Source organism: Aegilops tauschii, chromosome 4 (assembly GCF_002575655.3).
Source record: "Aegilops tauschii subsp. strangulata cultivar AL8/78 chromosome 4, Aet v6.0, whole genome shotgun sequence".
NCBI classification, from domain to species: Eukaryota; Viridiplantae; Streptophyta; class Magnoliopsida; order Poales; family Poaceae; genus Aegilops; species Aegilops tauschii.
In genome coordinates, this window is record NC_053038.3 from 1,049,158 (window position 1) to 1,062,846 (window position 13,689).

At 45.4% G+C, this 13,689-nt stretch overlaps 1 protein-coding gene across 1 annotated transcript; it reads left to right on the forward strand.

The window, feature by feature from the left end:
* Window positions 1-241: 241 nt before the first annotated feature.
* LOC109745945 (psbP-like protein 1, chloroplastic) lies at window positions 242-2,768 on the forward strand. Its single transcript, XM_020305058.4, has 7 exons — window positions 242-528; window positions 647-754; window positions 876-955; window positions 1,067-1,189; window positions 1,317-1,388; window positions 2,097-2,193; window positions 2,381-2,768. The coding sequence occupies exons 1-7, from the start codon at window positions 312-314 to the stop codon at window positions 2,485-2,487; spliced, it is 804 nt and encodes a 267-aa protein (XP_020160647.1). The 5' UTR covers window positions 242-311; the 3' UTR covers window positions 2,488-2,768.
* Window positions 2,769-13,689: the final 10,921 nt, after the last annotated feature.

Below are 13,689 nucleotides of genomic sequence, written 5' to 3' on the forward strand. Positions count from 1 at the left end.
AACAAAACCTACCGCACAAAGAACGAGAGGCGGGGATCCCCTTCTATCCGCCCATGCGCTAAAGTGACGGCGGGAGGGGCAGTGGAGAGAGGAGATTGATCATGTGACGGCTAGTTATTTTTTTTCTTTTTCTTTCATCATGGGGGCTAGGTACAGTTACAAACTCAGTTGATGGGAACATTTTGCATAGTTAAAGGAGGAGTTAATGATAGCATAAATAAGAGCAGTGAAGGAATGTGTATGAGTTTGGTGCCCGTCCGTTGGATTGAGTTTGGGGCGATCCAACGGAGGGAGCGCACGCGAGCCGGCGAATGGATGGGTGGCCATTGAGGGATTGGAAGAAGAAGAAGATAGGGAAGAGCCGAGCAGAGCAGAGGAGTCCCAGCGCGCGCACAGCCATGGCCACCGCAACCTCCTTATCCCTCCACGGCCATGGCCTCGGCCTCCCTTCCCCGACCGCCAAGACGCCGGCGCGGAGGCTGCTCTCCGTCACCGTCAGGGCCATGGCGCCGGCCAGCCCCAGCAAAGGTCCGTGCTTCCTCTACCTGTATTCGCGCCACCCGGCCATGGTTTTGGCTTTGTGTACGTGCTCTGGCCGCTGGAGCTTCGTTTCATTTCCTCTCCGTGCCGTGTTGTGTCCTGCCAGGTGACGCGGCTGCGGGGGAGAGCTCCCCTTCCCCGCGGCGGCAGGTGCTCGTGGCCGGGGCTGCCGTGGCCGCCGCGGCGCTCGTCTCCCGGCCCGCCCCGGCGGCATGTGAGTCCCTCCTTCTTCTCCGAATCCATCCGTCGCCGTAGAAATAGGATGATGCTCCAGCTCGTATGATTGATGGTCTAACCGCGATTCTCATCCAATAATCCTGCACTGCACTGCACAGTGGCGGCGGCGGACGGCAAGTTCATGCCGGTCATCGACCGGAAGGCCGGCTACTCCTTCGTCTACCCATTCGGATGGCAGGTACGTACTCTCCATCCTGTAAAAAACCATGCAACACTCACTCCATTAATCCTCTGCTCTGCTCCATGCGCATGCTGCATACACTTGGTGATGCTGAACGTGATCGAGCAGGAGGTGTCTGTGCAAGGGCAGGACAAGGTGTACAAGGACGTGATCGAGCCGCTGGAGAGCGTCAGCATCAACATGATCCCCACCACCAAGGAAGACATCCGCGACCTCGGCCCACCCGACCAGGTCCTTCGTCCTCCGTGCCGCTCCACTCCACTCGGTCATATGCTTTTCAGATAGATGGAACCCTGCAGAGTGTGGTTTGTTCAAATATAAATCCGATCTGCTATGTGTAATCTGTTGTTTTCTCTAGGTCGCCGAGGCTTTGGTACGGAAAGTCCTATCTCCGCCCACGCAGAAGACCAAGTTGATCGAGGCGAAAGAGGTGCGTGTGTGCCTTTTTCATTAATTTAATCCTCACAAAAGAGGTGTATTTATTTTGATTAATTTGAAGATGTATGTTTATGTCATTATTGGTTGATCCAAACATCTAAAACTGTAACTTATGTGAAGAAGGGACGACATATAATGGCCGCTTTAGAAATAGACATCCAACAGATATATCCATTCACAGTTTAGTAGACACGCGGGCGCATAGATCTACACAACTCTGGGTAATGTAATCGTCGCTGTGAGAAATGCGAGAGATGAAAGCAGAATTTTGTCCTAGTCAGATAGCAATAGTATTTCCAGCTGCATACATACAACACAGGAATCTGCATTGGTCCACTTTGGTGAGCAGTCCTTGTATGATGATTGTAATGTAAATGTCACCAGCAGTTGTCTAGGGATAAGGTGTTCTTTCTCTTACTTGTTTGCATTATGCATTTCTTGTTCTTATTGTTTCCGAGGAACCTTGTGTATCATCCTAGCATTTTACCTAAAGAAATATGAGCTTCATCAATCATTGTAACATCAATATATCAATCATTCGTACAAATTGTCTAATACTTTTTGATTAGGGTAGTAGTATCAAATAGTTTTTTTTGGGTCAAATGTCCTTTTGTTGTCAACTTTATATGATATGCTTTTGTGCATCAATTTTATGGTATTCGCTTGTTGTTAAACTCACAAGGTGCATTTCGTTGTCCAGACCGATATCGATGGAAGAGCTTACTACACTTTCGAGTTCACGGCTCAGGCTCCAAATTTCACAAGACATGCACTTGGCACAATTACCATAGCAAATGGTATTAACTCCTATCTGGCATCACCGTTTCCTCTCTCGATAAGATGCCATGTTTGTTGTAAACTTCAATCAGCTTCTCTTGCACGGTTCCTGCTCTCTGACTTGTATTTGAAATGCTTGATTGATGATGTCACTGGTCGGTGGTCACTACTATCTGCCATCTCCTCACTGTGCATGGGATGTTGCAGGCAAGTTTTACACGTTGGCGACTGGTGCAAACGAGAGGAGATGGGACAAGATGAAGGATAGGCTACATACAATCGTCGACTCCTTCAAAATTGAAACAAAAGTGTGAGGGGTGTTTGAGGCATTGCGCTGATTTTCTTTATTTTTGGTTTGTTCGTTTTCGAAGCTACAACTAGCGCGAGGTTCAATGGTAAATGTCGGGAATACATATTCTACTGATCTTTTTCTTTTCTTTTCTTATGAAATGTGTGATTTCAAATATTGTTGTCTATATGTATATCATTTTACCCTCTGTAATGCAATCCTTGGAGTAAGGAGATCGAGCCTTGTGTAAATGTGTTGACATAAGTTATGTTAAATTGAAGCATCATCTGTGTATTATTCTTCAAATCCGGTGTCGAATTTGTCATGAATAGAACAAATTTCTCGGGTCGTGTGTAAGTTTATCTCCAACTTGGCAATTACAAAGAAGCAATAAGATTTTTCTTCTTCATGGATATAACATGCTTACAACTCACTGCATCAAAACGTGACTTCAAGAATAGCTTGAATCCATCAATCAGTTTGCAAAAACTGCTACCAAAAGATCTGTCTCCAAAAGAGGAAGACAATTTTCATGGATAATGTTATCCTCCAAACGAAGATGAGTACACTTGTAAAAGGTTGTTGTTGGGAAATGTAGTAGAAAAAAAAATTGCCCTACGATCACCCAGGAACAATATGAAGATGCATAACGGGTTTGGATCAACGATTGTTACTGATACGTCTCCGTCGTATCTACTTTTTCAAACACTTTTGCCTTTGTTTTGGACTCTAACTTGCATGATTTGAATGGAACTAACCCGGACTGAAGCTGTTTTCAGCAGACTTTCCATGGTGTTATTTATGTGCAGAAACAAAAGTTTTCGGAATGACCTGAAACTCCACGGAACGTCTATTTGGAAATAATAAAAAATCCTTGCAAAAGATGAAGACCAGGGGGCCCACACCCTAGCCACGAGGGTGGGGGGCGCGCCCCCTACCTCGTGGGCCCCCTGGAGCTCCTCCGACCTCAACTCCAACTCTATATATTTGCTTTCGGGGAGAAAAAAATCAGAGAGAAGGATTCATCGCGTTTTACGATACGGAGCCGCCGCCAAACCCTAAAACCTCTCGGGAGGGCTGATCTGGAGTCCGTTCGGGGCTCCGGAGAGGGGGATTCGTCGCCGTCGTCATCATCAACCATCCTCCATCACCAATTTCATGATGCTCACCGCCGTGCGTGAGTAATTCCACCGTAGGCTTGCTGGACGGTGATGGGTTGGATGAGATCTATCATGTAATCGAGTTAGTTTTGTTAGGGTTTGATCCCTAGTATCCATTATGTTTTGAGATTGATGTTGCTATGACTTTGCTATGCTTAATGCTTGTCACTAGGGCCCGAGTGCCATGATTTCAGATCTGAACCTATTATGTTTTCATGTATATATGTGAGTTCTTGATCCTATCTTGCAATTCTATAGTCACCTACTATGTGTTATGATCCGGCAACCCCGAAGTGACAATAATCGGGACCACTCCCGGTGACGACCATAGTTTGAGGAGTTCATGTATTCACTATGTGCTAATGCTTTGTTCCGGTACTCTATTAAAAGGAGGCCTTAATATCCCTTAGTTTCCATTAGGACCCCGCTGCCATGGGAGGGTAGGACAAAAGATGTCATGCAAGTTCTTTTCCATAAGCACGTATGACTATATTCGGAATACGTGCCTACATTACATTGATAAATTGGAGCTAGTTCTGCGTCACCCTATGTTATGATTGTTACATGATGAACCGCATCCGGCATAATTCTCCATCACCGATCCAATGCCTACGAGCTTTTCACATATTGTTCTTCGCTTATTTACTTTTCTGTTGCTATTGTTACAATTACTACAAAACCCAAAAATATTACTTTTGCTACAGTTACCGTTACTTCCATACTACTTTGCTACTAAATACTTTGCTGCAGATATTAAGTTATCCAGGTGTGGCTGAATTGACAACTCAGTTGCTAATACTTGAGAATATTCTTTGGCTCCCCTTGTGTCGAATCAATAAATTTGGGTTGAATACTCTACCCTCGAAAACTGTTGCCATCCCCTATACTTGTGGGTTATCAAGACTATTTTCTGGCGCCGTTGCCGGGGAGCATAGCTCTATTCTTTGAGTCACTTGGGATTTATATCTGCTGGTCACTATGAAGAACTTAAAAGACGAGAAAACAAAAATTTATCCCTCAACTACGAGGGGAGGTAAGGAACTGCCATCTAGCTCTGCACTTGATTCACCTTCTGTTTTGAGTAAGCTTGCGACACCTAAACCTGCTTCTGCTATTCGTTCTGATATGTCGCATGTTATTGACGATGCCACTTCTACTATGCATGATGCTTATGATGAGACTACTTCTATGCTTGATACTACTGTGCCACTTAGTGAATTTCTTGATGAACAAATTGCTAGGGCTAGAGAGAAAGAAATTATTGAAACTGATTATATAGATGAAAGTGATGATGAAGACTTGCCTATTATTCCTGAGGGTTATGTTTTTGATAAAGAAGCTACTTTAGCTATTTTAGCTTGCAAAGATAGATATGAACTCAAGAGGTTATTAGCTAAATGGAAGCAGCAATCTCTTAATGATAGAATGAAATCTGACCCTGCTTTTGCTACTTCACCTATCTGTGTTACTGATAAGGATTATGAATTCTCTGTTGATCCTGATATAATTACTTTGGTTGAATCTGATCCTTTTCATGGCTATGAATCTGAAACTGTTGTGGCACATCTTACTAAATTAAATGATATAGCCACCCTGTTCACTAATGATGAGAAATCTTGCTACCTATATATCCTTAAAATATTTCCGTTCTCATTAAAGGGTGATGCTAAGATATGGTTTAATTCTCTTGATCCTGGTTGTGTGCATAGTCCCGAGGATATGATTTATTACTTCTCTGCTAAATATTTCCATGCTCATAAGAAACAAGCTGCTTTGAGGGAAATATACAATTTTGTGCAAATTGAAGAAGAGAGTCTCCCACAAGCTTGGGGGAGGCTTTTCAAGTTACTTAATGCTTTGCCTGATCATCCTCTTAAGAAAAATGAAATACTTGATATCTTTTATAATGGACTAACCGATGCTTCCAGAGATTACCTGGATAGTTGTGCTGGTTCTGTTTTCAGGGAAAGAACACCGGATGAAGCTGAAATTCTATTGAATAATATGTTGACAAATGAAAATAATTGGACACTTCCTGAGCCAATTCCTGAGCCTATTCCTAAACCAACTCCGAAGAAGAGAGGTGTTCTATTTCTCAGTCCTGAAGATATGCAAGAGGCAAAGAAATCTATGAAAGAAAAGGGTATTAAAGCTGAAGATGTTAAGAATTACCTCCTATTGAAGAAATACATGGTCTTAAATTACCGCTTGTTGAAGAAATTTGTGATCTTAATCCTCCACCTATTGAAGAAACTCATGGTCTTGATAACCCTACACAGGTAGTAAAGGTAAATTCTCTCTATAGATATGATAAAGCTGAAATCCCTCCTACTAAGTTTGCTAGCCAATGTTTGGATGAGTTTGATAACTTTATGGTTAGGCAAGAAGATTTCAATGATTATATTGGTAGACAATTAAAACAAAATGCTTATATGATTGAACACTTGGGTGATTATATGTCTAGAGTTAAAGGTGAACTTAAACTCATTACTAAACATGCTTATATGGTTACCACTCAAGTAGGACAAGTACTTAAAGCTCAGAATGATTTGCTCAATGAATTGAATAGTAAGAATAATGATTATGCTGTTAGAGTGGCTACTAGAACTGGTAGAATGACTCAGGAACCTTTGTATCCTGAAGGCCACCCTAATAGAATTGAGCAAGATTCTCAGAGAAATAATATTGAGGCACCTAGTCCTTCTAAAAAGAAGAAAAAGAAAAATGATAGGACTTTGCATGCTTCTAGTGAACCTATTGCTGAAACACCTGAGAATCCAAATGATATATCTATTTCTGATGCTGAAACACAATCTGGTAATGAACATGAACCCAATGAAAACGCTAATGATGATGCTCAACCTAGTAATGACAATGATGTAGAACTTGAACCTGCTGTTGATCTTGATAACCCACAATCAAAGAATCAACGTTATGATAAGAGAGACTTTGTTGCTAGGAAACATGGTAAAGAAAGAGAACCTTGGGTTCAGAAACCCATGCCTTTTCCTCCCAAACCATCCAAGAAAAAGGATGATGAGGATTTTGAGCGCTTTGCTGAAATGATTTGACCTATCTTTTTGCGTATGCGTTTAACTGATATGCTCAAAATGAATCCTTATGCTAAGTATATGAAAGATATTGTTACAAATAAAAGAAAGATACCAAAAGCTGGAATTTCCACCATGCTTGCTAATTATACTTTTAAGGGTGGAATACCTAAGAAACTAGGAGATCCAGGAGTACCCACTATACCATGCTCCATTAAAAGAAATTATGTTAAAACTGCTTTATGTGATCTTGGAGCCGGTGTTAGTGTTATGCCTCTCTCTTTATATCGTAGACTTGATTTGAATAAGTTGACACCTACTGAAATATCTTTGCAAATGGCTGATAAATCAACTGCTATACCTGTCGGTATTTGTGAGGATGTGCCTGTTGTGGTTGCAAACGTTACTATTTTAACGGACTTTGTTATTCTTGATATTCCCGAGGACGATAGCATGTCTATTATTCTTGGAAGACCCTTTTTGAATATTGCAGGGGCTGTTATTGATTGCAACAAAGGCAATGTCACTTTTCATGTTAATGGTAATGAGCATACGGTACACTTTCCGAGGAAACAACCTCAAGTTCATAGTATCAATTCTATTGGAAAAATTCCATCGATTATTTTTGGAGGTTTTGAATTTCCTCTTCCTACTGTCAAGAAGAAATATGATATTCTTATTATAGGGGATGTGCATATCCCCGTTGAGGTAACATAGTGTTATTCGAAATTTCTCCGGTTCCATGTTATTCGGAATGAGTTCGTTAACAAGACTTGATCAACCTTGTTAGTGGATTCCTTTTGATAAGCATGAGATGGATGAAACTAGAAGGCACAACCTTCTGTACCCTCTTTTTACTTTCTGTTATTTAGTTGAAATAAAGTAAAATAGTATTTTTCTGTCTGTTTTCTGATTTATCCATGCAATATAAAAATACCCTGAAAATAAAAGTTCTCCAAATGCCCTGAAAATGGAATATGATTTTTTCTAGAATTTTTGAGAATATCTGGCACTGAGAACACAGCAGGAGGGGCAAGCACCTGGCCACGAGGGTGGAGGGCGCGCCCCCTGCCTCGTGGGCCCATGGTGGCTCTGTAACGCCCGGATAATCAAGCTACAGTAATCCCACGCTAATGGTGCCACGTCACCACAGTTACTGTTGCTAATCTACCGTTAGGTCAAACCGTTTCAAAATTCAAATTTAAATTAATGTCGACAATAAAAGTTTTTCAAAATTTAAAACAAAAATGTTCAGGAGATGCCATATTTTGCATAAGTGAATATGGTGTAATAAACACATTTTTATAAAATGCCTAGACAATTTAAAATGATTTAAAACAGAAAAGAAAATAAATAAAAGAAAGAAAATACAAAAGAGAAAGCAAACAAAAAAAAAGAAGAAAGGAGAAAACCCCCCTGGACCGTGGCCCAACTGGGCCAACCCACCAGGCCCAGCCGGCCACCCACCCCTCCTTATCCCCTCACCCCCGTAACCCACTCCACCGACACCCCACTTTCTCCCCCCGCGCGAAATATCTGCCCCCCTCTCCCCGATTGGATCGGGATTGGGGGAGGAGGTCGCTGCCCCCCACGCCAGGATGCCGCCGCCGCCCGGAGAGCTCCCCCGCCGGCCTGCTTCTTCTCTCCGCCGTCGACCCCGTGATCCACCTCACGCCCCGCTGCCCCGTTCCCTACCGGCCCCGTGAGCACGCGCCGATCCTCCTCCCTTCCTCCCCGCGCCTCATGCCCCCCTGCTGTCGTCCTACCGCGCGCCCGCCCAAGCTGGGCCGCGCCTGCTGCTACTCGCGGCTCCGGCCGGCCCGTGCTGGCCTCCCCCACATCGCCTGCGAGCGCGCCCGCTGTGGCCGCAGCCGGCCATCGCCGACCCCGCGCTGCACCGCCATGGCCTCGCGCGCCCCGGCCTTCCTCCCTCGTCGCGTCTCGCGCCTTGCTCCGTCCCGCCTCTGCCGCTTTGCCGCGCGCGCTGCTGCTCCGCTGTGCCGCGCCACCCACCTGACGCCGCCGCCGCCTCCGCCACTGCTTGCGCCGGCGGCCGCGCCCCCAACTGCCCCGCCCTCTCCGCCCGCCGTGGCCCTCGTGCCCCGCTGCGGCAAACCCCCCCGCCATGGCCACGGCCCCGCCCTGCCCCGGGCAGGCTACGGGCGCCCGACGCCCACGCCCGCGCCCGCGCCGCATACGCGCGCCGCGCCCGCGCCCGCCTGTGGCCCCTGGGCCACTGCCAGGTGGGGCCCCGCGCCCCTGAGCCACTGCCCCTGGGCCCGAACCCCCTGGCCCTATGACATGTGGGGCCCCACCCCCTAGAATGTTTGTTAAAAAATATATTAAAAAAATAAATAAAAATAAAACAAATAATAAAAATAAATTTAATTAATTAACTAAATTAATTAAGTTAATTAATCCTGTTTAAATTAATCTAATTAATTAGTTAATTTAATTAAACAGTAGTTAATTAGCTAACAGCCCATGACAGGTGGGACCCACCTGTCAGGTTGACCAGGTCAACGGTCAACGTTGACTGCTGGCGTCATGCTGATGCATTAATTAAATTTCAAATTAAATTAATTTATTAAATTCTAAAAATAATTTAAATCTTTAAAATTTAATATAAAATAAACCGTAGCTCGGATGGAAAAACTTTGTACATGAAAGTTGCTCAGAACGACGAGACGAATCCGGATGCGTAGCCCGTTCGTCCGCCACACATCCCTAACCTATCGAACTCGCAACTTTCCCCCTCCGGTCCGTCTGTCCGAAAATGCGAAACCCCCCTTCGCCGGTACCACCTACTGCCGCGTTAGGACACACCTAGCACCGCTCATTGTCATGTCACGCATCGTCATGCTTGTGTTTGCATTGTATTTACTGTTTCTTCCCCCTCTTCTCTCCGGTAGACTACGAGACCGACGCTGCTGCTGCCCAGTTCGACTACGGAGTTGACGACCCCTCCTACTTGCCAGAGCAACCAGGCAAGCCCCCCCCCCTTGATCACCAGATATCGCCTATTCTTCTCTATACTGCTTGCATTAGAGTAGTGAAGCATGTTACTGCTTTCCGTTTATCCTATCCTGATGCATAGCCTGTCCTTGCTACTACTGTTGTGTGACGCCCCCGATTTGACCGTACACTAATCATGCACGCAAATGTGTACGATCAAGATCAGGGACTCACGGGAAGATATCACAACACAACTCTAAAACATAAATAAGTCATACAAGCATTATAATACAAGCCAGGGGCCTCGAGGGCTCGAATACAAGTGCTCGATCATAGACGAGTCAGCGGAAGCAACAATATCTGAGTACAGACATAAGTTAAACAAGTTTGCCTTAAGAAGGCTAGCACAAACTGGGATACAGATCGAACGAGGCGCAGGCCTCCTGCCTGTTGGAAATATGCCCTAGAGGCAATAATAAATAGGTTATTATTATATTTCCTTGTTCATGATAATCGTTTATTATCCATGCTAGAATTGTATTGATAGGAAACTCAGATACATGTGTGGATACATAGACAACACCATGTCCCTAGTAAGCCTCTAGTTGACTAGCTCGTTGATCAATAGATGGTTACGGTTTCCTGACCATGGACATTGGATGTCGTTGATAACGGGATCACATCATTAGGAGAATGATGTGATGGACAAGACCCAATCCTAAGCCTAGCACAAGATCGTGTAGTTCGTTTGCTCAGAGCTTTTCTAATGTCAAGTATAATTTCCTTAGACCATGAGATTGTGCAACTCCCGGATACCGTAGGAATGCTTTGGGTGTGCCAAACATCACAACGTAACTGGGTGGCTATAAAGGTGCACTACGGGTATCTCCGAAAGTGTCTGTTGGGTTGGCACGAATCGAGACTGGGATTTGTCACTCCGTGTAAACGGAGAGGTATCTCTGGGCCCACTCGGTAGGACATCATCATAATGTGCACAATGTGACCAAGGAGTTGATCACGGGATGATGTGAGTTACGGAACGAGTAAAGAGACTTGCCGGTAACGAGATTGAACAAGGTATAGGGATACCGACGATCGAATCTCGGGCAAGTAACATACCGATGGACAAAGGGAATTGCATACGGGATTGATTGAATCCCCGACATCGTGGTTCATCCGATGAGATCATCGTGGAACATGTGGGAGCCAACATGGGTATCCAGATCCCGCTGTTGGTTATTGACCGGAGAACGTCTCGGTCATGTCTGCATGGTTCCCGAACCCGTAGGGTCTACACACTTAAGGTTCGATGACGCTAGGGTTATAGGGAAAGTATGTACGTGGTTACCGAATGTTGTTCGGAGTCCCGGACGTCACAAGGAGTTCCGGAATGGTCCGGAGGTAAAGATTTATATATGGGAAGTCCTGTTTTGGTCACCGGAAAAGTTTCGGGTGATATCGGTAATGTACCGGGACCACCGGGAGGGTCCCGGGGGTCCACCAAGTGGGGCCACCAGCCCCAGAAGGCTGCGTGGGCCAAGTGTGGGAGGGGACCAGCCCCAGGTGGGCTGGTGCGCCCCCGACCAAGGCCCAAGGCGCATGGGAGAGTGGGATGGGGCAAACCCTAGGTCCAGATGGGCCTTAGGGCCCATCTAGTGGGGCGCCCCCCTCTCCTCCCCTTGGCCGCCCCCCTTGGATGGGATCTAGGGCTGGCCGCCTCCTCTTGGGGTGGGAACCCTAGAGGGGGGCGCAGCCCCCTTCCCCCTATATATAGTTGAGGTTTGGGCTGCCCAAGACACACGAGAACGTCTCTCTTTCGGTGCAGCCCTACCCCTCTCCCTCCTCCTCCTCTCCCGCGGTGCTTGGCGAAGCCCTGCGGGATTGCCATGCTCCTCCATCACCACCACGCCGTCGTGCTGCTGCTGGATGGAGTCTTCCCCAACCTCTCCCTCTCTCCTTGCTGGATCAAGGCGTGGGAGACGTCACCGGGCTGCACGTGTGTTGAACGCGGAGGCACCGTTCTTCAGTGCTTAGATCGGAATCAACCGCGATCTGAATCGCTACGAGTACGACTCCTTCATCCGCGTTCTTGCAATGCTTCTGCATCGCGATCTACAATGGTATGTAGATGCACTCCCCTTCCCCTCGTTGCTAGATTACTCCATAGATTGATCTTGGTGATGCGTAGAAAATTTTGAATTTCTGCTACGTTCTCCAACAGTGGTATCAGAGCCAGGTTTATGCGTAGTTTCTATGCACGAGTAGAACACAAAGTAGTTGTGGGCGTCGATGTTGTCAATTCTTCTTGCCACTACTAGTCTTATCTTGTTTCGGCGGCATTGTGGGATGAAGCGGCCCGGACCGACCTTACACGTACGCTTACGTGAGACAGGTTCCACCGACTGACATGCACCAGTTGCATAAGGTGGCTAGCGGGTGTCTGTCTCTCCCACTTTAGTCGGAACGGATTCGATGAAAAGGGTCCTTATGAAGGGTAAATAGAAATTGGCATATCACGTTGTGGTTTTACGTAGGTAAGAAACGTTCTTGCTAGAAACCTATACAAGCCACGTAAAAAAAAAACTTGCAACAACAATTAGAGGACGTCTAACTTGTTTTTGCAGCACGTGCTATGTGATGTGATATGGCCAGAAGATGTGATGAATGATATATGTGATGTATGAGATTGATCATATTCTTGTAATAGGAATCACGACTTGCATGTCGATGAGTATGACAACCGGCAGGAGCCATAGGAGTTGTCTTTATTTTTTGTATGACCTGCGTGTCATTGAATAACGCCATGTAAATTACTTTACTTTATTGCTAAGCGCGTTAGCCATAGAAGTAGAAGTAATCGTTGGCGTGACAACTTCATGAAGACACAATGATGGAGATCATGATGATGGAGATCATGGTGTCATGCCGGTGACAAAGATGATCATGGTGCCCCGAAGATGGAGATCAAAGGAGCAAAATGATATTGGCCATATCATGTCACTATTTGATTGCATGTGATGTTTATCATGTTATGCATCTTATTTGCTTAGAACGACGGTAGTAAGTAAGATGATCCCTCACTAAAATTTCAAGAGACATGTTCCCCCTAACTGTGCACCGTTGCGAAGGTTCGTTGTTTTGAAGCACCACGTGATGATCGGGTGTGATAGATTCTAACGTTCGAATACAATGGGTGTTGATGAGCCTAGCATGTACAGACATGGCCTCGGAACACATGCGAAACACTTAGGTTGACTTGACGAGCCTAGCATGTACAGACATGGCCTCGGAACACAAGAGATCGAAAGATCGAACATGAGTCGTATAGTAGATACGATCAACATGGAGATGTTCACCGATGATGACTAGTCCGTCTCACGTGATGATCGGACACGGCCTAGTTTGACTCGGATCATGTATCACTTAGATGACTAGAGGGATGTCTATCTGAGTGGGAGTTCATTAATCAGATGAACTTAATTATCATGAACATAGTCAAAAAGTCTTTGCAAATTATGTCATGTCTTGCGCTTTAGTTCTACTGTTTAAGATATGTTCCTAGAGAAAATTTAGTTGAAAGTTGGTAGTAGCAATTATGCGGCCTGGGTCCGTAAACTGAGGATTGTCCTCATTGTTGCACAGAAGGCTTATGTCCTTAATGCACCGCTCGGTGTGCTGAACCTCAGCGTCGTCTGTAGATGTTGCGAAACATCTGACATACACGTTTTGATAACTACATGATAGTTTAGTGCGTAATGCTAACGGTTTAGAATTGTGGCACCAAAGACGTTTTTTGAAACGTCGCAGAACATGTGAGATGTTCCGAAGACTGAAATTGGGATTTCGGACTAGTGCCCACGTCAAGAGGTATGAGACCTCTGACAAGTTTCTTGAGCCTGCAAACTAAGGGAGAAAAGCTCAATCGTTGAGCATGTGCTCAGATTGTCTGAGTACTACAATCGCTTGAATCGAGTGGGAGTTAATCTTCCAGATGAGATAGTGATGGTTCTCCATAATCACTGCCACCAAGCTAGTAGAGCTTCGTGATGAACTATAACATAT

Bases quoted from the DNA above. Each gene is read 5' to 3' on its own strand.
- LOC109745945 (XM_020305058.4), top strand. From the start codon at position 312: ATGGATGGGTGGCCATTGAGGGATTGGAAGAAGAAGAAGATAGGGAAG. The intron at 755-875 runs GTGAGTCCCTCC...TGCACTGCACAG, and splicing joins CCGGCCCGCCCCGGCGGCAT to TGGCGGCGGCGGACGGCAAG. The intron at 1,190-1,316 runs GTCCTTCGTCCT...TGTTTTCTCTAG, and splicing joins ACCTCGGCCCACCCGACCAG to GTCGCCGAGGCTTTGGTACG.